The 21055-nt window shown below is 51.7% G+C and overlaps 9 protein-coding genes across 9 annotated transcripts; 2 read left to right on the forward strand and 7 right to left on the reverse strand.

The window, feature by feature from the left end:
• Window positions 1-6: 6 nt before the first annotated feature.
• On the reverse strand, window positions 7-2039 carry C7974DRAFT_473247 (uncharacterized protein). Its single transcript, XM_046146558.1, has 2 exons — window positions 1704-2039; window positions 7-1652 (listed from the first exon to the last, which is right to left on the reverse strand). Exons 1-2 carry the CDS (start codon window positions 1829-1831, stop codon window positions 206-208), a joined length of 1575 nt encoding a protein of 524 aa, XP_045995161.1. The 5' UTR covers window positions 1832-2039; the 3' UTR covers window positions 7-205.
• A 610-nt stretch (window positions 2040-2649) lies between these two features.
• Window positions 2650-3690, reverse strand: C7974DRAFT_361721 (pectate lyase-like protein). The gene is made up of 3 exons (XM_046139720.1): window positions 3389-3690; window positions 3031-3335; window positions 2650-2979 (listed from the first exon to the last, which is right to left on the reverse strand). The coding sequence occupies exons 1-3, from the start codon at window positions 3591-3593 to the stop codon at window positions 2779-2781; spliced, it is 711 nt and encodes a 236-aa protein (XP_045995162.1). The 5' UTR covers window positions 3594-3690; the 3' UTR covers window positions 2650-2778.
• An 870-nt stretch (window positions 3691-4560) lies between these two features.
• Window positions 4561-6589, reverse strand: C7974DRAFT_210866 (uncharacterized protein). Its single transcript, XM_046136967.1, has one exon. It carries the CDS (start codon window positions 6374-6376, stop codon window positions 5006-5008), a length of 1371 nt encoding a protein of 456 aa, XP_045995163.1. The 5' UTR covers window positions 6377-6589; the 3' UTR covers window positions 4561-5005.
• Window positions 6590-6802: 213 nt separating this feature from the next.
• Window positions 6803-8494, reverse strand: C7974DRAFT_314628 (uncharacterized protein; the record flags this gene model as incomplete). Its single annotated transcript, XM_046138466.1, has 1 exon — window positions 6803-8494. The coding sequence occupies one exon, from the start codon at window positions 8492-8494 to the stop codon at window positions 6803-6805; it is 1692 nt and encodes a 563-aa protein (XP_045995164.1).
• Window positions 8495-8829: 335 nt separating this feature from the next.
• Window positions 8830-9868, forward strand: C7974DRAFT_414483 (nucleophile aminohydrolase; the record flags this gene model as incomplete). The annotated part of the gene is made up of 5 exons (XM_046143802.1): window positions 8830-8836; window positions 8907-8969; window positions 9065-9159; window positions 9212-9424; window positions 9482-9868. 5 exons carry the CDS (start codon window positions 8830-8832, stop codon window positions 9866-9868), a joined length of 765 nt encoding a protein of 254 aa, XP_045995165.1.
• A 781-nt stretch (window positions 9869-10649) lies between these two features.
• On the forward strand, window positions 10650-12194 carry C7974DRAFT_210968 (uncharacterized protein). The gene is made up of 4 exons (XM_046136968.1): window positions 10650-10954; window positions 11045-11276; window positions 11403-11568; window positions 11655-12194. The coding sequence occupies exons 1-4, from the start codon at window positions 10942-10944 to the stop codon at window positions 11778-11780; spliced, it is 537 nt and encodes a 178-aa protein (XP_045995166.1). The 5' UTR covers window positions 10650-10941; the 3' UTR covers window positions 11781-12194.
• A 1457-nt stretch (window positions 12195-13651) lies between these two features.
• C7974DRAFT_456486 (uncharacterized protein) lies at window positions 13652-14494 on the reverse strand (the record flags this gene model as incomplete). The annotated part of the gene is made up of 1 exon (XM_046146014.1): window positions 13652-14494. Exon 1 carries the CDS (start codon window positions 14282-14284, stop codon window positions 13652-13654), a length of 633 nt encoding a protein of 210 aa, XP_045995167.1. The 5' UTR covers window positions 14285-14494.
• A 180-nt stretch (window positions 14495-14674) lies between these two features.
• Window positions 14675-17000, reverse strand: C7974DRAFT_397141 (uncharacterized protein). Its single transcript, XM_046142157.1, has 2 exons — window positions 16428-17000; window positions 14675-16362 (listed from the first exon to the last, which is right to left on the reverse strand). Exons 1-2 carry the CDS (start codon window positions 16587-16589, stop codon window positions 14935-14937), a joined length of 1590 nt encoding a protein of 529 aa, XP_045995168.1. The 5' UTR covers window positions 16590-17000; the 3' UTR covers window positions 14675-14934.
• A 560-nt stretch (window positions 17001-17560) lies between these two features.
• On the reverse strand, window positions 17561-17955 carry C7974DRAFT_414485 (uncharacterized protein; the record flags this gene model as incomplete). Its single annotated transcript, XM_046143803.1, has 3 exons — window positions 17561-17689; window positions 17737-17784; window positions 17839-17955. The coding sequence occupies 3 exons, from the start codon at window positions 17953-17955 to the stop codon at window positions 17561-17563; spliced, it is 294 nt and encodes a 97-aa protein (XP_045995169.1).
• Window positions 17956-21055: the final 3100 nt, after the last annotated feature.

Consider the following 21055-nt stretch of genomic DNA (forward strand, 5'->3'; position numbering starts at 1 on the left):
GGTAACCACATATCGATATTGCGTTTATCATATACTGTTGTAGAAAAAGACCGTCGTTCGCGACGACGTATGCTGCCACCCTATGACAAGATTGCTGTCCCTCCCCTAGTCTCTTCCCATAAGGTTCCTTGGCCTGCAATCAAACTGATATACCTTAGACTGCTGCGCTCTCTCATGTCTTACCCTCGACTAGCGAGATCAATGTTCAACTTGAACCTCTTCTGGCGCTACCCCTCCCACGAGGCCTCTTGTTTGGGCTATTCGCTTGGACGGAAGACTTGTCCGCTTTCCTCTTGGTGTCTTTGGTCGGAGCTTCTACACTGCACGACTGAGGCTGCGCATCTTTCTCGTAGCTTACCACTACTTCCTTAGCTTCATTGTACGCGTCTTCGTTTTCCTGCTTTCTGATCTTTGCGAACTGGGACTTCAATTTGCTACGCGCCTTGTCGCACATGGCTGCTTCCGCGTCACCGGTCTTGTGTTCATGCATTCCACACCAGCCATCAAGCACAGCAGTGTTGTGACCTTTAGTGAACTTGTCTCTAACGTCCAAAGTGACATAAGAGAATATTCCAAAAGCGTGTTCGTCAACGGACGGAAAAGAGGAGAGGAGTTGTTCGCGACTCTCATATTGGTGAGTTGTCCACAGGAAAGCAAACAGCCTTGCAATCCAGCAGCAGAGGCCGCTTTTTTCCGGTAGATATTGAAATGCAAGAACGGCAGTCGCGAGATTTGGTAGTTTGTTTCTGTATTGGTAGTTTGTGCTCTGGAATCTGAGCAATATCGCAAAGCATAGGTCGCGCTCTTCATTGCGGTGCGCAAGGATGTACAGCTTGACGAGATTGTCGTAGAACTGCTCAATCACGTGTCCTCGCACAGCGCTGAAAGGTCTTACTTCATCTTGGTGCTGCCATTGTGACCAAATGTCGAGTATTTCATCGACTGAGCCGGAGAGGTCCAAGCCAATGCGCCCTGCAATGCGCAGGATCACTGACTTGTTGAGCGATTTGAAACTGATGGATGACGGGTTCGTATCAGTACTGACAACGCTTGATGGCGACGGAGCAGTAGGTGTCAACATAGTGGGCATCACCTCTGCGACGGTTGTGTAATATGTATCGAAGGCTGTTGATGCCGTTGGGGTAGGCAATGACACGTTCAATGTGATCTCTGGAGTGAAGTTCTGTCGTAGAGCCTGGTCAGCAGAGAATTGACGTTTGGTTTCTTCAGGATCGGAGACGAGTATAACATCTGGGAAACGAATTCTCAGGTCTTCATGTTGTTCAGGACTGAGAGTATGCTGCGCCACATGAAAGCTGACAACTTCCACGCACGACGGGACTAGCTCTTGCTTGTCAACACTCCAGGCTCTTGACCTAGCAGCGATGAAGAGGGATGTGAGATCTGTTCCGTCAGCATCCGTTGTGTGAGATGCACCTTCGGCGCTAAAGGTTTCGCTTTCCTGTGTCGTAGAGACGTCAACTGCAGCGATCGGCTCTTCTCCCTCAATGTCGTCCTCTTTAGAGTTCAGGATCGTTTGTACAAATTTGACACTTGAAGACGCACATCCGAAAAGAAGCTTCGATCCGGAGATATCGAAGCTCATAGCCTTATGACCCTCAATCTCAAAGTTCAGTTTGACTGCTTTATTACTGCGCCTTGGTCAGTTGCAAGATTGGATCTTCATGAAGCGGAGTACGGACAGTCTGGCGTGTTTGCTACTAAAAACCATAGGGCACTCGATCGGATACTCTTCTTCCAGTTCGCGGATGTGCCGGTAAAAACCGCACTCACTCTCCGACAGGACAAACTGGAAACGCTCCTCTTTCATTGTGTAGCGATTCGTGGTTCGGTGGTTGTTTGGCTGGACTAGGGAAGGAAAAGGGTCGTTTGTTGTCAGCGGAAGGTGGCAAAAGTCTCTTAAGCGTTTAAATTGCGGTGGAAGTGATTATTGAACCCAGCACTCAAGGTGAAGGCGTCGTTGACAGTAGCAGTGACTTGTCACTTTGTAACGAGCAGCGAGCGTAATGGAAGTTCACACTGAAACAAGATTATTCAGCCAGCAAAGGAAGATGATTGGGCGCGAAAAGAAATTGGCAGGGGGCAGCCTAAAACAAAACACGCGCTAACGTTGTGTAACCTGGTTTGGGAATGAGTGCAGTCGCGATCTCTCACCGCTGTCGATAACGACAAACTTATCAAGAATTCTTAGCGTATGCAGGAACGCAGTCCACAATTGATGTTGCGTGAATTTGACAAACAATCTTGTAACGAGCTACGCACAGCAAAATCCGTGCAGCATCAGATGTGGCCTTGCAGTTGTAGCACGGCGTAGGTAAGACCATTCAATTACAATTGTTGGTAATCTGCGTAGACCCTGACAACAGCAAGTCAGATTTCACAATGCGAGTGTCTACTTCAGTAATAGCAGAGAAGTTCCTCAGTAATTATACAGTTCCTACGTAATCACCCTGCAATGGCTATAATTAGGCTTATATAGACAGTCGTTGGCATTGACCATGTCTTTGGTCTATGTAATCAAGGCAGTTTAGTCAATGCTTCAAGCGATGGTAAGTCTGAAGCCTGGCATCAAGAAGATGAATTTGAGATGGACATGCTTACAAAGATGCAAGACATGAAAGCTATATACAAAAAGGGCGAACATATGTACATTTTGAGATGACCAATTCTGCAATCAGCCCACGATTGCATTCAAGACCACCAAATTCTGCAGCGAAGAGAGCCTAGAGCTGACCTCCACTCGAAAGCTGAGCCAGCTTAACCAGAGCAGACACCGGCCTTCTTGGGCTCGCAGCCACCAGCACAGCCGTTGTACATCTGGCACTTGGTCTTTGCGTCGGAGCAGACGTTCTTGAGGACAGCGGTATCCTTGTAGTTCGCGTTGATGCCAGCAAGCTCACCACCCTTCTTAGCAGTGACACCCTCGATGTAGACGCCGCGCTTGCACTGCTTGGAGCACTGAAGTCGAGGTCAGTGGACTGTGAACGAGTTTGGGAATGTTTCACTCACGTTTCCGCAAGACCTGTAAAGCTTGCCGTAGTCCTCAACGTAGAAGTTGATGATGTTGACGGTACCGCAGCCGTTGTGCTGGATGATCTTGTCCGAGCCGTGGTAAGCACCACCACCGATGACCCAGGAATGCGAACCGGCCTTGTCGTTCTTAATGGAGAGAGCGTCCTCGCAGACGTCCTCCCACCAGACAAACTCAAGCCTGCAGGCACCGTTGCAGTGGACACCCTCGGCCTGGTTCTTTCCGATGATGACGTTGCGGAGAGTGGCGCCCTCGTGGAGGTAGAAGACGGCGTCCTTGTAGTCTATGGCTTGTGAGCAATGTATCAAGACAGTAGAGCCGGTGTTGATAGCTTACCTCCCTCACCCTGACCACCGCAAGCACCGCTGCCGCGGTCGTACCTGTACCACTGGCCGTCGAAGACCTGGCCGGCCTTAACCTCGATGACAGCCTTGTTGGTCTTTGTGCCAACAGCCTTAGGAACTCCACCGGTGTGACCGTTGCAAGCCATGACGGCAGGAATGAAAGCTGCGATAGCAGCAAAGATGGTGGAGGCCTTCATTTTGGAAGATGCGTGCAGGAAGCGAAGGTGGTCTGAAAGAGTGACTGTTGAAAGAATGTAGAGGAACTGTAAAGAACGCTTTGAACTGCTGATGATGATGCTATCGCTGGACAATCTGAGGTCTTTATAATGCTCTTTTGGAGACCGTCCCACACAATCAATACGGTCGCTGCCAACAAGGCTACACAGCCAAGCTTACCCAGATTAATCCCAATTAGAGTCCCTTTCTAGACTGGCCCACACTTAATTCTAGGAAATCCACATGGCGCCTTGGTTCTTGGCGGCAAATCCTCCGCTGTGTAGAACGGCATGCCCAGCAGTCAGTGTGGTGATGCGAAGTCGACTTCGGCGGACGCAGAGCGTGCCAAGGTACATGTGGTCTGCGGAATCGCGGTGGGACCTGCATTGCGGTGAGACCTGAAACGCTCTAGCTCCCTCCTATTGTCCCGGTGAATAGACTAACACACATTGGGCGCTAGACATTCGGCAAGTGTAAGGCTTAGCGCAGCCTTCTGCAACACCACTTAGGCAGTCAGACACTTCACAACTCAACTTGTTGCTAGAAAACATCTTGCAAAGCGTGTGCTTGCTGAACCAAATGTATGACACAAGCCCGGTACCGCCACTTTTACTAGGCCGAGAAGCAATCTTCTTCCAAACCTACCACGGTAACAAGCGGAACATTTCGCGGCTTGTCAGCCAAGCCCAGCTACAAGCCTAGCGCCCGTCGAAACAAATCACCGCAAGCTCCATGCTTGTTAAAATCCTACCGAACGTCGGGAAATACATTCAGGAACGAGGCTGAGTATCTTGGTATGCAGAACCGTTGATCTAGTCATGTCCATCAATTAAAAGGTCATGCTTGACATCATGGCACAGCTGTCACATGCCTACCAACAATTTGTAGTCTTATACATGGAGAATCACCGATCAAACATATGGCTTCCGGTACCGAATACGATGCACAGGTGATGTTGATAAGTAAATAGCCCTTAGCTGGCGAGGAGAAAACTGGGAAAGCGCTGAAACACGGTCAAGGCATCAAGGATTATCATCCTACATGCAACTCTTTTCGAAAATTGAATACATTAACCAAGATAGGCTGGTCCAAAAGTAAAGAGCCAACTACTGCCTGATTTGGGGCTTCCGAGAAGGATTCCCGGTCGGGACCTGTACCGTAGGGCGCGGTCTCCGACGCAGACCTGTAGTAAGGGCCATCTCTGCCCCCTTTCCCTGATATCAATCTGATGTGTGTCTAAACTTTTGTGTTCTGCTGAAGATGAGCGATTCCGAATTTGTAGAGGCCATATTGAAGTGGTCACTCCATTATGAAGAGAGATGTGCGAGGAACAGGAACAGGGCAAGATTCTGTCGCGAGGTATGTCGCTATGGTATGTTGTAGCGCCGCCCGATTATACGTAAACCGGAGGCTGATATATGAAGGGATATAGCGTTGCACTTGCTTCCCACATCCCCAGTGCATTGTGCTCTGCGTATTGAGATCCGCGGCTTCTCAGGTCAACCCGCCAGTCTTTTCCTTCTACAGATAACGAGAGTGCCGAGCGAGACCAGTCATGGAACACTACGCGTTTGATCGAGTTCGTATCCCGCTGCAAGTACAATAAGTATACCGAGAATGATTGCAGACTTGCGAGACAAGAGTTTGACTCCGCAAGGGTGGTCAGCACATCAGCCCACGTAGCCTGCGGATTTGCGATCATGATCTTCTGAAGCTTCAACTGCTTCAGCGAGTCTGAACAGGGCATTAAGAATTCGATCAAGTCGTTGACGTGGGTGATCCGGAAGGAGTCCAAGTTGCACTTCTCAAGCTTTATAAATCGGCATGTTCGCGCCACGACTCCAAAGAGATCGTCTTCAAGCGCGCTATAACAGCTCAACTCTAGTGTCCTCACGTTCTTACACTTTGCCAAGAAGCGCACGATGAATGGTGCTCGGGTCTGCTCGATTTCAAAACCGGCATCAGGACTTCTCCAGTCTCTGAGATTCAGTTGCAGTGTCTCCAGGTTCTCAAAGGCCACGTCAAAATACCGTAGAGAAGGCGCAAGAGATTCAAGACGCCCGATACTAATAGCGCCGTACCTGTCCTCATCGTGGACCGCGATATGTCTGACCTTGACCTCTGACGTGGCAAGCGCAGATAAAGTGGAGATGAACGGACGACTCATCTCGTGCTGAGAAGACTCGCAGTATCTATGCCCAAACACCGAACACAAAGCTTCCATACCCTGGTAAGCGAAAGTGATGCGATCAAGTGAGGTGAGATGGGCGAATACGGTGACGAGGCACTTGACATCAAAACGTGTCTCATTAAACCACTTCGCCGCCTCTTCTGCTTTATGCTGCAACGCCTCGTAATCCTCGGTCAGCTTGAATAATCTAATGTCGTCCTCGTCGATGGCAACAGGAGCCATGAGTCCTGGGTCTAAGCTGCGACGGCCCATCTTCCACAATAGGAGAGCGTGGTGTGGCGTAGCGTCTATGATGAGGTGCCGGCAACTGCTACCCAGGGGCTGATACGTAGATATTTCGGTGAGGCGCTGAAGCGACGTTTTTGTCCATCGTAGATGTTGAGTTGTGAAGAAGCGCTGCCTGAACAAGTGGTCGGTTTGATGGTGGTAGCGCGAGGCTGTGAGGCGAAGTGCGCGGAAGCTTGGAAGAGTAAGGTAAGAGGCAACTTGTTCGATAAGTTCTATTGGGAGAGACAGAAGCGACGTGCGTGCTTGCACTCTGGCTAGTGTTTCCTTTTGCGGTTTCGATGTCATGTTTGTTGGTGAAGACTGGGTGGGATGGCTGCGGGGAAGCCGAGCTGATGCCCGTTTTGCCACCGCTGGACCGACGCTACTGCATCTTACAGACGGTATATTCTTGCTATAAGTGAGATAACATGTTCATGGTACACACAAGTGCAAATCTGAGTGTCATATTGTTTACCGCTGAATACCCTTCGTCTACTCGAGGCGTAGCTTCGCAAAGCTCGTTGATTTGTGAAGAAGAGTAGCGGACTAAATATGAATCTTAGACTTGAACAGTACCCTACGGGACACATGAGTAGATGTCCTGTTAGAGTACGAGTTGATTGCCACTAAAGGGTGATCGAACCTAGAACTGCCTTTATCAAATCACTATCATCCGGAGAAACGAAGACAGGATATGCCTGTGTTGTACAATTTGAAGCAGTAAAGAGGATCCTAATCGCTGTCCTCAGCGCTGTCGCTGTCGCTGTCGCTTCCATCAGACCCATCACTGTCAGAACTTGAGCTTGAGCTGTCGTCGGCTTCGGTTTCAGGCTCTGACTCTTCACTTGAGCTCTCGTCGCTGCTGCTGTCCGAGCTGCTCTCGTCGCTCGAGATATCGGTTCGGCGCTTACTCTTGCGGGCCCTCTGCACAGGCAGAAGCTGAACTGCGGGATTGATGCTCGTCGTTGGCTTGGGAGCGGGCAAGATTGGTGCCGTACGACCAAGTGCTGACAAAAGTGCTTCTGCTCGGCTGCGGCGCATTCGGCGAATGTATGCATCGCCGTTGGGGTGCTGCGCTAAGCTCTCGATATCACCTTCAACCTTCCTGCGCTTCTTCTCTTTTGTGACGCGTTCTTGCAGAGCCGCCTCCTTAGCAGTTTTTTGAGCTTCTTGGTCCATGTCTGACGGTGCTTTGGCGTCTTCTGCATCCAACTCCTTGATGGCTGCCAGAGTCCTCTCCCTCAGTCGATCGATGACACCAGCGCCCTTCAAACCCTTGATATACTCAAGTAGTGCGTCCGAATGCTCGTCTGGAATGCGAAAGATGTTCAGTGCGTTGTCTACGACGTCGTTTTGCTTCGCTTTATTAAACTTCCAGTTGACGCGGTCGTTGTAATACTGAGTGAGATAGGTAGTGTAAACGGAAGGATCTTTCTTCTTACCCTTCGCCGCGGTCGCAGACTGATTTGAAGGTTTCGGTGATCCTAAGACTGGCTGTGCAGCTGCTTCGTCGTCCTTGGCTGCGGCACTCGCTGCAAAAGCCGCTGCTTCCTTCTCGTTTGCTGCTGCTCTGTCCTTCTTCTCTTTCTTCTTCTCCTGTCTCTCTGCCTTCGTAACTTCTTTAAGCTCCTTGGTGGTTGCTGGCGCCGAAGTGAAGCTAGGCTGCGGTAGGGCTTCGAGTTCTTCTCCCTTCTGCTCTGCAGCCCACTTCTTGAACCAAGTCTGCCCGCTATCGCCGTCCAGTCGTTTTGTGTCTGGAGTAAATGCCACCGACTTTCGCCGATCAGTCCGTGGTGGTGAGCCTGACGAATCTTTGCTGCGGTCTCGAAGGATAGGCTGATGCTTTTGAGGTGTTGAGATCAAGGGCACAGGAGAGTGGTCGATCTCCGTAGAGGCAAGTAAAGTTGCTCTTGTTCTTACAGGCACAGCTTCGGCGGGTGAAGTTGCAGCCGCCGTTTGTGCTACCAACTTTTTCCGGTCTCTCGGAGTCAACTTCGGCTTCTTCTTCTTCCCCTGGCGGTAGTTTGGGTCTCCTGTGGCAGGTGCGGTTGCAGGAGTCTCCTCCGTGATACTATCTGGTATGGCATGGCCGTCTTGCGCAACGGCAGACGCATTATCAGCTGAGTCGTCATAAGTTTGGCTGTCCACTGGTGCTATCCGGGTTCTTTTCGATGGTGTCGGTATGCTGGCCTCCGCGGTCTCATGTTCATGTTTCCTTTTGCCAAGCTTTGACGATTTGCCATTTTGGGCAGGCTCGATGGAAGGCTCAGAGTGCGTTTGAATGCCTTTTGCTGCATCAGGTATCGTTGCAGGCTGACTTTCGCCCCCTTGCGATGTAATGGGATCAGTAACGGCGACTCCGGATTGGGCCTCACTCTGTAGAGCGAGGCCAAGTCTTCGCCAGGCAGGAATCCTCGTTGCCATGATCAGAAGTGGAATATGAGTAGTCAGATTACAATTACGCGGAGACTCGACCCATCGCTCAAATCCGAATCAGCTCAATCAGCGTGTATGTCAATACTCGAGTGTCGAATGGGAGACGTGAACAGAGATTTTGGAGCTGGAAAATGGCAGGTGGCCAGTGCGCTGGCGATCCCGAGCTTGCTCCTTCCAGGCCACCAGTGGAAGGCGCGTCCAGCACCGATAGACCACGACATCTCGCCTGCCATCACCACCAGCGCCGCTAAAGCTCACGACCGCCTCCACGAGCTGCAAACGAAGCTGACCCACCCAACCGTACAAATACATCCGCCGCCATCATGTCTGGTGCGTTGTCGCTGTCCCTCCAAGCTCGTGTGGTTCATTGCACATGCTAACAGCTACCCTCGTCATACAGGAAGCGCAGGCTACGATAGACACATCACCATCTTCTCTGACCAAGGTCGCCTCTACCAAGTTGGTACGAACCCCGCCGTAGCCCTCTCGCTAGCATGTCCCGCGCTGCAGCTTGAGAGCTTCCTTCCACGGACCCCCGCTAACGGAGCGGTCTCACAGAGTATGCATTCAAGGCAATTACGGCGGCGAACATCACATCCTTGGGAGTGAGGGGCAAGGACTGCGCAGTAGTCATCTCTCAGAAGAAGGTCCCCGTATGTTATACCGTCAATCAGAGGCAGCAACAAAGCTAACAACCAGGTGTAGGACAAGCTCATCGAACCCTCCTCCGTCTCCCACATCTTCAGGCTGTCGCCGTCAGTTGGCTGCGTCATGACAGGCTCCATCGCCGATGCACGAGCCTCCGTGAGCAGAGCGCGAGGTGAAGCTGCCGAGTTTCGCTACAAGTACGGCTACGAGATGCCCTGCGACGTCCTCGCCAAGAGGATAGCCAACATCAGCCAGGTCTACACACAGAGGGTAAGCAAGGACTCAAACAAGACAGGCAATGGAACTTCGATACTGATTCTGGTGTAGGCTTACATGCGGCCGCTCGGTGTTGCCACAACGCTTATCTCGTTAGATTCAGAGTTTGGCCCTCAACTGTACAAGTGCGACCCAGCAGGATACTACGTCGGGTACAAGGCAACTGCATCGGGACCGAAGACGCAAGAGGCACTCAACTTTCTCGAGAAGAAATTGAAGAACAAGGAGCACGCAGAGGGCAACTGGGAGGAGGTCGTCGAGCTTGCTATCACTGCGCTGAGCACAGTCCTGTCTGTCGATTTCAAGAAGGGAGAGCTGGAGGTCGGCATCGTCGGTGGACCTAAGCTCAATGGCCAAGAGGGCACCGATCCCGCATTCAGGGCGCTCACCGAGGAGGAAATCGATGAGCGACTGCAATCAATCGCTGACAAGGATTGATGGACCATTGAAGGGATGATGCCTCAGGGCTGAAAGGCGGTGGGTCGCTGAGGTAGGCGCAAACACGAGACCATGACGAGCTCCTAATAGCATGCAACGACCTCTCAGACACGAGAAGTGCTACAGAAGCACCATGAATCTAAGACTTAGACTCACAAACCTGCATAAGCGCACGAGTGAACTGGAAAGTGGAACCGAACTGAAAGAGCTTGGGAGTTCAGCCCCCGGCTCCACATGGTTTGTAGGATCCTTTCGCCATATTGTAATGACAGCAATCTTTGTAGGCTCCAGCTGCCCTGCCCTGCGACAATTCAGGAACGGCCTATCGACGTCATGCAACTGGCCGGAGTTGCCAGCACAGCCGTTCTGTGGCTGATACCGCTTGCTGCGACCACGGCCCTAAGAGCGTTGTGGAGAGGCTCAGGTTGCCCTACCCGGCGCCCTCTTCAGGTTCACTCAGCAAAGAGCACGCGAATGCCGCACCGCTAATTATAAGTATGAGCCAATCAATGATGCTGGTGCGGCTGAAGCACGCAGCTTGACCGGATGAGGCCGTGAGGCTTGACCAAATATGGCCTAGTGTTTTGGTGGCTGGCCATACCGCTGCTGAAATGCCCAGCGCAGCACTGACGAACATGTACACTCCAGCTGCGATGGTAATGGGGCTCACAGATTAGGACGGTTTTTCCTATGGTTCCTGCATGGTAGTTTTCTCATGCAGCCTCAGTTTCAGTACTACTCTTACACCCCATCGGAGCTCGTTAGCATCCTCGCAATGCTGAGTGGTCCAGCTTTACCAGCTAATGCCAGCTGGACACTACTCAGGATCCAAATGTGGACACTCGGCAAGACGTAGCGGCGGGAGCAGCCCTCACTATCATCAAGCCTTGCAGTGCACCATCCTTCCTACGAACGCCCAGTCGAGTTCTGTTATATAACGTTCGCCACGCCTCTGTTGATCTTCATCACAGCGGCCAGGTCTCACCGCAACAACTCGGTCCTGTTTCGAACCACACTCAACATCGCCAATATCAGGATCTGCTTCGACGACTCTGTCCAACTTTGTAGTCAACATGTCTGACGGTCGTACGTTCCCCTACTTGCGGGCTAACCAAGGCCTCTTGGTGACCATTTGCTTGCTCATGAGGAGAGCCTGTACTAATGAGCTTTTCGCAGTGAACGATGCCCGAGCTATGCGAGTAGCAGAGATCATGACCGACTTCCGCAATCTCCAGCACTACCTAAGTCAGCTGCGCGCAACACCGACCGCGGAAGAGTACTACCTCGAAGGATACTCGCTCCTTCGATCATGCGCCAGCGAAGCTCAAACTATCCTCCAGACGCCGTTTTCCGCTAGCACAGGGGCATCTACTGGGGACCCTGAACGCGAGAAGCAGCAATTGAAGACGTGAGTGTACCTGCCAAATAGCATTTACTCCTTCTGTACTGTACGCCGCGTACCAAGCCGTCACGTATGACATCAGCGGGTATAGAACGCCTTTTTTTGCATGTAGAGGCTGACGTCAGAGCACAGTATCATCACAGACGCTGCGGTACGACGATTCCAGTGTCAGCGAGCATATCTGAGGGCGCACGCGGGTCTAAGGTGGATGAACTCGCGGCACAGCATTCTGCGAAGCCAACCCCCGAACGCAAGTCACATCGCAGCGCTACAGCAAGTGGATAGCACGCTACGTAATGTACGTCAAAGACCCCTGCGTCAAGCGAACCTACAGTTCTTTGATCGTCACCATTGCCTGTACTACAGTCACTGATCAATTACAAGGAGCTCCTCGCTATTACAGATACCTACGTCGAAAGCACACTGCGCAACCAGGACGCTGCTCAGGGCAAGTGGCTTGCAGAGGATCCATCGCTCGCTCAGGTCCAGCAAACGCTCATGCGCCGATAAACACCACGACCGATCTACGTCCTTCCGCGATTTGCACTACTGCATTCGGGCATTCAGCCTCAAGGCGCCACGCATCTCCTACTCGATACCCATCTCATCTTACGTTACGCGTCATCGACACAGCATGGCTTTCTACCTGCGGCTTCCCAGTATACCGTGCGACAAATTCGGGTACTCTTTTGCTTTATCAATTTACCCAAGACAGCAATGCCTTGTGGGGGGACGCTTTCTCGACACCAATTATTTGGTGTGCGTCTCTCGGGATCTCCCGACCCTTCCCCTCTTTTCCCTGCTTTGTGCTGGTCACACTTTTGAAAAGTATACACTTTTTTTCTGGTTCTTGATAACGCTACATAGCGGTCAATTTTAGCGCTGGTGTTGGTCTGATTTCGTTCAAATACTTCTAGCCCAATTGGGGTCGCTTGGCCCGCCTCTTCTCTTGACAGGCAACGCGACACGATGCAAGTGGAAAACGTGTGCAAAGCATGACATCGGCAAGAGCTCAGACAAGGATCTCCTAGCAAGTCATGTATTACTTTCGCATCTAGCATCTTTTTTCCTTTTTTCCCGTTTCATTCTTCCCACTCTAGCAATTTACATTACTTTCACAATCGTACATACGTGTTCTCATCAGATGTTGCTGTATGTTCTGCTTGTGCTATATCACCACAGTCATTCATTGATGCAACTGATTCGTGGCGGTTGCCTCGTTCGCATCACAGGCTAATGCATGACATGACGCACGACCGATCGTGCAACCCTTGATCCGCGACAGACGAGAAACGTTTTGCTATGGGCCCGGCAGGCCCTAGCGGTACAGTCTAGAGGTCAGCTGGGATCGCAAGCGCGTCGAATCCGAGCCTGCGGAAGCTTCCGCGGCACCCAGAGGAGCGGTCGCAGCTCCTCTGGCACGTGGAGAAGAAACGGCGTGACATGATGTCGTTGCGATTCAGCACAGCCAGGATCGCGAGCCAAAATCGAAAATGCGGCTGAATTAATCGAAGCATCGAGATTCCATGGGATATGCACTAGCGGGGCTGAGTAACATCCCTTCACACTGTGACGTCTGTGTCGGCATCATAGGCCGCAACCTTCAAGACGGATATACATCCCACGGCACGATACCCCGATTCCTTCAACCTAAGGTTCCCCAAGATTACGGTGAATGACGCTTCGGCATCGCCTTCCCATCAAAGCCATCGTCGCACACCCCGCGATGCTAAGAGCTGCTCTAATGCGCCGCTAACTGCGCTACAAACTCGGTTAAATGCTTATACGTGACACTTTACTCTTTACAGCCATAGATCGTATTCGGAGCAGCCGATCGGCATGCACCAAGCCACAGCCTGGCATCATATCATCGACGAGGAGACGTAGGCTTGGTGATGAGGGGAAGAGCAAGCCATGTGGATCAAATAAGTCTACCAGTGACAGTGTGTCCACGTGGCGTGAACGGAAGCGATAGACATGGGAATCTGAGAAGTATACGGCAATCGTAGCGAGATGCTTATGCGCCCAGTGTAACAAGTCATGGCAGATCCTGGTCGAGCTGCAAAGCGCATGCCAGAGCGAGCATGTAAGTCTCGTACGATAAGTCGGAAAGTGAGGATACGGTGGACGGATACGCCGTGGATGGATGCCGTGGATGGATATGCCGTGGATGGATATTCCGTGGATGGATATTCCGTGGGATGTTTCACTCTGTTCTTTCAACTATTCGAAGCAAAAGCCACCATCCCTACTTTACCGCCCGAGTTGGCTTCAAGCAACACTCAATGTCGAACGGATGAACGCGAAACCCGCAGAGACGTTCACTTGTCATCAAATATCTGTTTATGGCTACATGGGCTGGGATAGAAAAAGTTGGTGAACTAATTAAGCAGACTGTAGTTTGCTCTCGAACTTGATACATGTGCTGCCTGCATCCCAGCTATTTCTTTTTCCAAAATACGCGCGACTTCATCGTACTGACCTACAAAGAGACCGGCAAGGTACTGTATCCTCTTCTCTTGCGCCTGTAACCAAGCTTCGCGAGCAGCCATCGCCTTTTCGCGCGCCGCGAGTGCAGTATTCCGGGCTTTCATTGCCTGTTCGCGCCTCCAGACACCGCGTACTAGCCGTGCCACATCTCGCTCCTGTTGTAGTACCGCTGATGCCCGGAGATCTATCGCCTCGCGGTTGATAATCTGGCGGTTGATATGGTCGGCCATCTCTTCGTATGTGAGGTGGGTGCGGTTCTCGTCTCGTTCGCCGGGGAGCCATAGTGTGCGGCATATGGGACACATCTTTGGTGCTTCTGGGTTGGATTCCAAGAATAACTTCAGACAATCGACACCAAATGTGTGCGAGCATCCAGAGATACCAGTAATGCGCACACATTCTTCGTTCTGGGGATCGTACGTCTCTCGGCAGATGGGGCATTCTTCTGATGCGTTGAACGGCACAGCGGCCGTGTGAAAGGCAATAAAGCTTTGTGTGGCATATGTGTAGGTTGTGCTTGTCATTAAAGTATTTCGTTTCTTGTATCTTCCAAACGCCGCTGACTTGTGTAGACACGCAAATCATGAGGACTGTCGATGATGGTGGCTGATAGTGGCTGATGGTAATGGCTGACGATGCTAATCTTGAAGACCAGGACCATGAGAGTGACTGAAAAGCCAGCTTTGTAGTACCTTGCTAAGATGAACATGGTTATAGAGACCCTACGATCCGTACCACTCAACCAGTACCAAACGATGTGCTAAGTTGAACCTCGAGTGTGATTTCAGTAGAGCTTATTGAGAAAGAAAAGACTGTGAGATGTTGAGCTTGAAACAATGATGAAAGACAGAGTTAATCCACTGGAAATATTCAAGCTAAATTCTATAAGGGTTCACAGTCCCACAATTACTTAACCATGGTTCATCTTACACGCTAACAAATCAGAACATACTCTCATTGGTCAAAAATATACGGCAAGGTGATACACACAAGGTCGTCATTAATTATCATGATTATAATGATCGATTTGCTTGCATGCCTGCAGATATAACAGCTTCCAAAGACAAGCCTCTGCCAACATCCATGTTACAATCTAAGGACAGCTGAACATATAGTATGTCTTAGCCGATGACGGTACAGTTTTGAGGTACAAGATTGCACATGTGCATCTGCGTCATCTCGAGCGATTGCGTGTAACTAGATCACGCAAAATCGTGATACCAATCATACGCGGGTGCCCACGCGGGGGCCCATAGGCTGCCACTGCTTGGCTTCTGTGCCTGGTTGACCTATGCACAACAGCAAGTGTTGTTATGGGCTGCGTGGATGTATGAATCGGTTGGGGGTCGTCCGCGAACCATGGCGTGCTGCTTGCTCGGTATCTGAGCAGAGGAATTTGATCTTCTTCTATGCCGTAGCTAAGATCGTGAACAACGCGTCGATTGTCGATAGTCCTTCCCATTGTCTGAATAGCTGGTGGGCTCGCGAAAGAGGGTAATGAGACACTGCCCTCTGCCTCCGCAATATCAGCTAGCGTGGCATGGGGATCGTAGAGTGGTCCATTATCTCGCGCGCTATTACTGTTATGAGCCTCACTCGTAGATAGGTGCTCCTCTGCAACTGGTAGATTGATCGCACGGTACGTTCGAGCTTGGTTTGATGATTGTAAAGGTACTGCGTTACGTCGTCCTGCTCGCGAGTTTGGTAGTGGTAGCGGATTTGTGGACACTACGCGACTTGATTGACTTCTAACAGTGGTCCGCAAAGAAGACGGAGATTCTGATCTGTTGGAAGTTGGGCCTGCATCCTCTGACGACAGAGCAGACTGCTGTGACGAACGCCGGCGGGCGAGCGGGAGCTCTGGCAACGAAAATGTGCTACTTCGAATGGCGATGCCAAGTAACGAATACGGATCCTCACCAGGTTCAAGCTCTGCGGTCATCTCAGGCTGATGTCTGGGGGCTCTCTCCATAATGCCCCGAGCACCAGTACGAGGCTGTGAGCGATGAACAGTAGTGCCCGTCGAGGCTTGTATCGTCGTAGCGTTCCTCTCCAGAAACGAATGTATGCGAGCTTCTCCTTGTTGCAGGCTAGTCCTGGTCACTCGATCGATAGGTGGTACGCCTGCACGCTCCAAAGCTTCGAGAGCTTCGATGTTGCTAAGTAGCTGCTCTACATGCTGGGAGACGTTAACATCATCGAGAGCATGAATCAAGTTTCTTAAAGGACTCCGCTGAAGTGTTCTCGATTCAGAATTGTCGCGTCTTGAAATTGCGGCCAGAGCGGGAAGAGCCAACACTTGTGAAGTGTTTGTGTCCCTGGGGGAAGGCTGACCTGTCGAGCTTCTGGTGTACCATTTTCGGCGACAGACTGGACATGTGTTCTTGTTGGGGCAGGTGCTGTCAAGCCAGGACTCAAGGCACTGGCGTCCAAATACGTGATCGCACTCGCTATTGCTAGTAACTCCCACTGGTTGATGTGCATTGTTGTCATATGGGTCGAAGCATATACAGCACTCATCGCCGTCAGAGAGATCGCCGCGATTGGGCCAGATGTGGAAAGCTTTGAAGCTCCTTAAGGTTGGATATCTACGTGGCATGTTCTGGTCTTATTGTTAGCTTCTATACCTATAGACTGTCTTGACGTGATGTCGGGAGTTAGACTGACGATACGCGAGAGGTAGAATGGGTGTGATGCTGATCTCGAGGTTTCTGTGGCTGCTGCCGGCACGACGACAGAAGCTCTAAGAGTGCTTTTTCTCCGGCGCAGGACATGCTGTCCTGACCACACTTTCCAAAATGCACTAAGGCGATGCCTCGTGCACCCCATTGACCTTTTTGAGACCTTTCTCAAAGATTGTAACCAATGACATCATCGATATAGGAGACTGTTGTTTTCGGAGTTGTTCCTTCTGCCAAGGTAACGAACACCTAGCAGGCACGAACGCTAGGCGTGCCCGGGTGTCACATCATTGTACAGAGTTCGTTCAGACTCAGATGTGAATCTCCTGCTACATGGTGTACGCAGCAGTTCAGCGGCCGCAATCGCGTCGATCCAGGTTTGGCCCAACTTCGTACTCGCCTAGATACTCTGGGACCATGGTAGCGTTGGTTCATGATTGAGGTGTCTAGACCTAAGCAAGACACTCAATATTTGGGATACAGTGCGGACCTCATCGTGCTTAGAAGAGGCCCGTGAAAGCGGCATTGCGTTCCTTGAACGCGTGATGTGAATGCACAGTCGTGGGCCCCGCTTTGAACAAAAGCTCGCTTGCTACCACTACGGTGGTCTGGCTTAGTCACCCTTGACTTTCAGGCGCCCCTGCAAATCAACGACAAGACACAACAAGTTTCAGCTCTGGTATTCAGATCAGTAGCATTCGGAATCTCCATACAATAGCTATACTGATAAGCTTCTGCCCCTGACGCGCATCTTGTTGAACAACGACGATCATTTACACGCCGCCCGTGGGTGCCAGTCGCCTCCTGCCAAAAGAAAACCACCCGCCCAAAATTGCCGGGATACGCCTGCAACGCGAAAAACGAAATACAGAGATGGTTGCGATGCGGAACCACCCAGAGCTGCTATAACGCCAGTGCTATGATCAAAAGCCAGTATCTGGCGATAGTGCCAGTCAAGTAATGAAGACATTGCGAGAACTGCGTCTGTCGAGGATCGACGACTCGCACGCTTTTTCAAGGACTCGCATGAAACGTATATCTTAGAAGAGGTAGACTGGCTGCTGCGTTGCTGTGCTGCCACATTGGACAGCACAAGCGCAGCTGACGGTACCAGGCAGTTCATTGACTTCTCCGTATCCTCTGGTTGATAGGGATGGGCGCGTTGACAAAGACATCGTGTTCACCGGCTATGCGCGATTGCTTCTCTTCGTATTCGCGAGATGACATCTTCAGGTCATCGATTTGCGCCTGCAACAATCAGTACCAAGAGTACAAAGAGTAGTCGGTGATCTCACCTTTGTCAATGGAGGTCCAATAGTCGAGACCAGGAAGCCATCTCGTCCCTATCCACGGTCAGCGTCCTGTTACACCTTCATTCCTTACTCTGGACGGCATACTTGGAACGTGAATGGCCTGACAATTGCATCAGGGCCGCAATGATATCTTATCTCGTTCTGGATCACGGCGCGCGAGATTCCATAACCAGGAATGAAGTATGAGTTCGGGGTTGCCATCATGATATTCCGGACCGGGAACAGTAATGATGAGACAGGAAACGATGTTCAAGCCAGGTTCACTCTATGTTCAGGCGCTGTTGTTGCGAAGTAAGCTCGGGCTCTGCACGATTTATACACCCTGACAGCCTTGTCCTCAGATCAGACAATCCTCTCTGAAACAGACAAGTACACGGGTGCAGTCTCAGCATCGTATCCGATGGCTTTGCCGGCGGTGGCCCTAGTTGGGCTTGTATGCGCTGATGCCGCTCGCCTCATTCTCGCCCTATCGGCCCAACCATGATAATTGGGCGGCATCCGGCCCAGCCAATCTTGCGCGACGCCCTGTTTCCTGTCTTTGACTTAGCAGCAACGCCAGTGCATTGCGACCACTGAGACGGCTCCAGAGGCCTGACAGCGCCGTCGTTCAGTCACCAATCTGACATACGGCTACCGCAATAGCACAGCTGCCACGTCCATGCCTGCCATACTAGACGCAAACACCCGATGTATAAGGTCGATCTCTTTGCCACCACATTATTTACCAGGCGTCTTGACGAACTTGACTTGAGTGTGTTGTGCCTCCATATGTACAACACGATGCTTGCCATGCTGTGGGGCCAACAACGCTCTTGGCGATCCGAGAACCACGAATGTCGATCATCACCAAAACAACAAATATCCCCCAACGGTTGGGCATCGCACGCCTTGGACCTAAAGTGACAGGTTATCGGCACCTCGCATGGGGAACCCTCCGCCTCACCGCCTCCGCTACCAAGATCTGTCAAGTTCATGAAGTGTTCGATGATCGCAGGGACATCCCTTCCGGAAGTCGCTGAAGTCCCGGACCCACTGGGCATCTTTGCGTCCTCCTCGACTCAATACAACACACCGCATACATGCAGGTAACGACAATGGCCTCGCTGTTTGGGGCGATTCTCCAGAAGGTCCCGACGCTTTGACTCCTCCCAATTGACCTAGATATCTGGTGGCGAATCCACTTACCGCTTGTCAACTACTTGCCAGACACTGTAGTGAGATTTGATCATACGGCAGTGGGCTCTTGTGTGCACTGTAGAGTGGTGCTGGATGTCAGCAGTCGAGTACCTATTGGAGGAGGTGGACGACGTGCATTGAAGCCGCCTGATCCGGCGTACGCGGGGCTCACACAATACACCGAGGGCCGGTAGCTATACGTCTCAGCCACTATGCGCTTGATGTACGCGAGTCGTTCCTCGGGACGCTGTGTATCCTAATCGCCCACGCGCCCGATGACGTTCACCGAACGAAGACAACGCAGATACAGAACCTCAGACCACTACGACTATCAGTCGGCGACCGGATATAGCTGCCTGCATACAAGCTGATCAATGCTACGTTGCGCAACTCCAGGATCGTCGCAGCGAGCCGACGCGGCATAATCGTTCGCATGCACTCCTCGCAATGCCCAAAGCCCAAAGGTCAAGCCACTGGCTTACCTACAGATAGATTATCAACCCCCTTGCATGCGGAGCCATGCTTGATGAAGTGGACTACCCCGCACGACTGCCGTGATGTATCTGTAGTATTTGAAGTCTAATCTCAGTGCTCTCTGTAAGTCAACCGGCGGCATCGTTGACTTAAGAACCTAGACTGTCCTGAGCATTATGCAATGGAAGCCATCTGTGTCTAAAATCCTCAGTCGTGTCCTATCCTACACTCGTTCTCCATGACAAATGGATTTCTGAGTGGAACGTGATGTTACTAAATCTGTGATCCAAGGGTTGAATTGAGTGTGCACGCAAGCAAGCACAATAAGCTCAGACATACACAATGGAGCCTAGAGGCTGTACGAAACAACTGCCGTGTATGCAGCGGCTCGGGTACGAACAGAATTGTCGAACCCTGTCAATTTGGACATCCTCGCTGAATGAAGCGTCAAGGTTTCTACCTTACGACACTCCGGTCAGTCTCTACGTGCACGTGCTACTAAACTTCAGAGTGCCTATCACATGGACGAGACGACATACAGCGTTGCCCCGGCACATACGCATTCAGAAAATGTGGCTTGAGGTGGCCTCGTTTAGTCACAGTCCGCACCACCAAACAGCTTACCAGAGAGACGATGTCTGCTACCAATCCAGACACATCCGCGCACCTGCGCATTCCAACTACCTGGATCCACACACACTTCACACAGAAGCCGACCGAAGATCTCCACAAGCTACTCGATACTTAGTCAGGATACGCGAGATCGACCTACAGCAGCCTCACTAATGCACAACACACCTTCCAGAAAACTTCACTCACCCACCTTGCCCAGGTGCGAGGTTTGTGCAAACAAACTCACTCATCGATGTCTCGTCACCGGAATTATGCTACTGCGCTCGCCCCATTCCAGAGTGCTCCGCAGGCCAAAACGTACAACCCATCATAGCCTCGCCCACTAGCCTCCAGGCCAAACCACATCACTATTCCTTAGCCTTACCACCGAAAGTGTGATACTGCGCTCGCTCCATCTCAATCACATCACAGGCCCCAGCCTCACCACCAACAACATGCTTACGCCCGCCCTATCTGCTCCTCAGGCCAAACCACATCACACCCTAGCCTCGCGCCCTATGCCCCTACCCCCAGCCCGTCCATCTCCGAAAAGCACACCCCCAGCGTTCCCCGCCAGGCCCGCCCTGAGTGAGGCGACAACCCTACCGCCGATCCCTCGCCCTGAATTGCGCCATCGGTCCCCACGAGCTAGCTCTTGCGACACGACACACTGCTCACCAAGAAAACGAGGGACTGCGGAGAGGGCGAGCATCTCCGGTGCCTCTACTACTGTGTGTATAGATGAGGCGGCCAATGGCCAAGGAGGGGAGAGGGAGTCGGGCCGGCTCTATCTCGGGCTGTGGAGCGTGGAGAGGGCCTGAGGTCCAAGGGCTCGCGCAGCGAAGTAGGGCAAGCAGGACGAGCAGGACAAGGACGTTTGTTTGGAGGCAGGTGCGTGTTTCGTGGCCCTCCTGAACCAGAGGGGAGAGCAGGTACGCGCAGCGACACGGACGATTTCCAAGTGCCACCGGTTCAATGACATGACACAAGTGCCGCGCACTTCCGGTCAGACTGGGATGGCGGGCTATATGTGCACTCT

Source organism: Boeremia exigua (genome assembly GCF_020726555.1).
Source record: "Boeremia exigua strain MPI-SDFR-AT-0100 chromosome Unknown C7974scaffold_8, whole genome shotgun sequence".
NCBI classification, from domain to species: domain Eukaryota; kingdom Fungi; phylum Ascomycota; class Dothideomycetes; order Pleosporales; family Didymellaceae; genus Boeremia; species Boeremia exigua.

Bases quoted from the DNA above. Each gene is read 5' to 3' on its own strand.
- C7974DRAFT_473247 (XM_046146558.1), bottom strand. From the start codon at position 1,831: ATGAAAGAGGAGCGTTTCCAGTTTGTCCTGTCGGAGAGTGAGTGCGGT. The intron at 1,653-1,703 runs GTCCGTACTCCG...ACCAAGGCGCAG, and splicing joins AGTAGCAAACACGCCAGACT to TAATAAAGCAGTCAAACTGA.
- C7974DRAFT_210968 (XM_046136968.1), top strand. The intron at 11,277-11,402 runs GTGAGTGTACCT...GTCAGAGCACAG, and splicing joins GAGAAGCAGCAATTGAAGAC to TATCATCACAGACGCTGCGG. The intron at 11,569-11,654 runs GTACGTCAAAGA...ATCAATTACAAG, and splicing joins TGGATAGCACGCTACGTAAT to GAGCTCCTCGCTATTACAGA.
- C7974DRAFT_397141 (XM_046142157.1), bottom strand. From the start codon at position 16,589: ATGGGGTGCACGAGGCATCGCCTTAGTGCATTTTGGAAAGTGTGGTCA. The intron at 16,363-16,427 runs GTCAGTCTAACT...CAATAAGACCAG, and splicing joins CATTCTACCTCTCGCGTATC to AACATGCCACGTAGATATCC.
- C7974DRAFT_210866 (XM_046136967.1), bottom strand. From the start codon at position 6,376: ATGACATCGAAACCGCAAAAGGAAACACTAGCCAGAGTGCAAGCACGC.
- C7974DRAFT_361721 (XM_046139720.1), bottom strand. From the start codon at position 3,593: ATGAAGGCCTCCACCATCTTTGCTGCTATCGCAGCTTTCATTCCTGCC. The intron at 3,336-3,388 runs GTAAGCTATCAA...CACAAGCCATAG, and splicing joins CGGTGGTCAGGGTGAGGGAG to ACTACAAGGACGCCGTCTTC. The intron at 2,980-3,030 runs GTGAGTGAAACA...CCTCGACTTCAG, and splicing joins TTTACAGGTCTTGCGGAAAC to TGCTCCAAGCAGTGCAAGCG.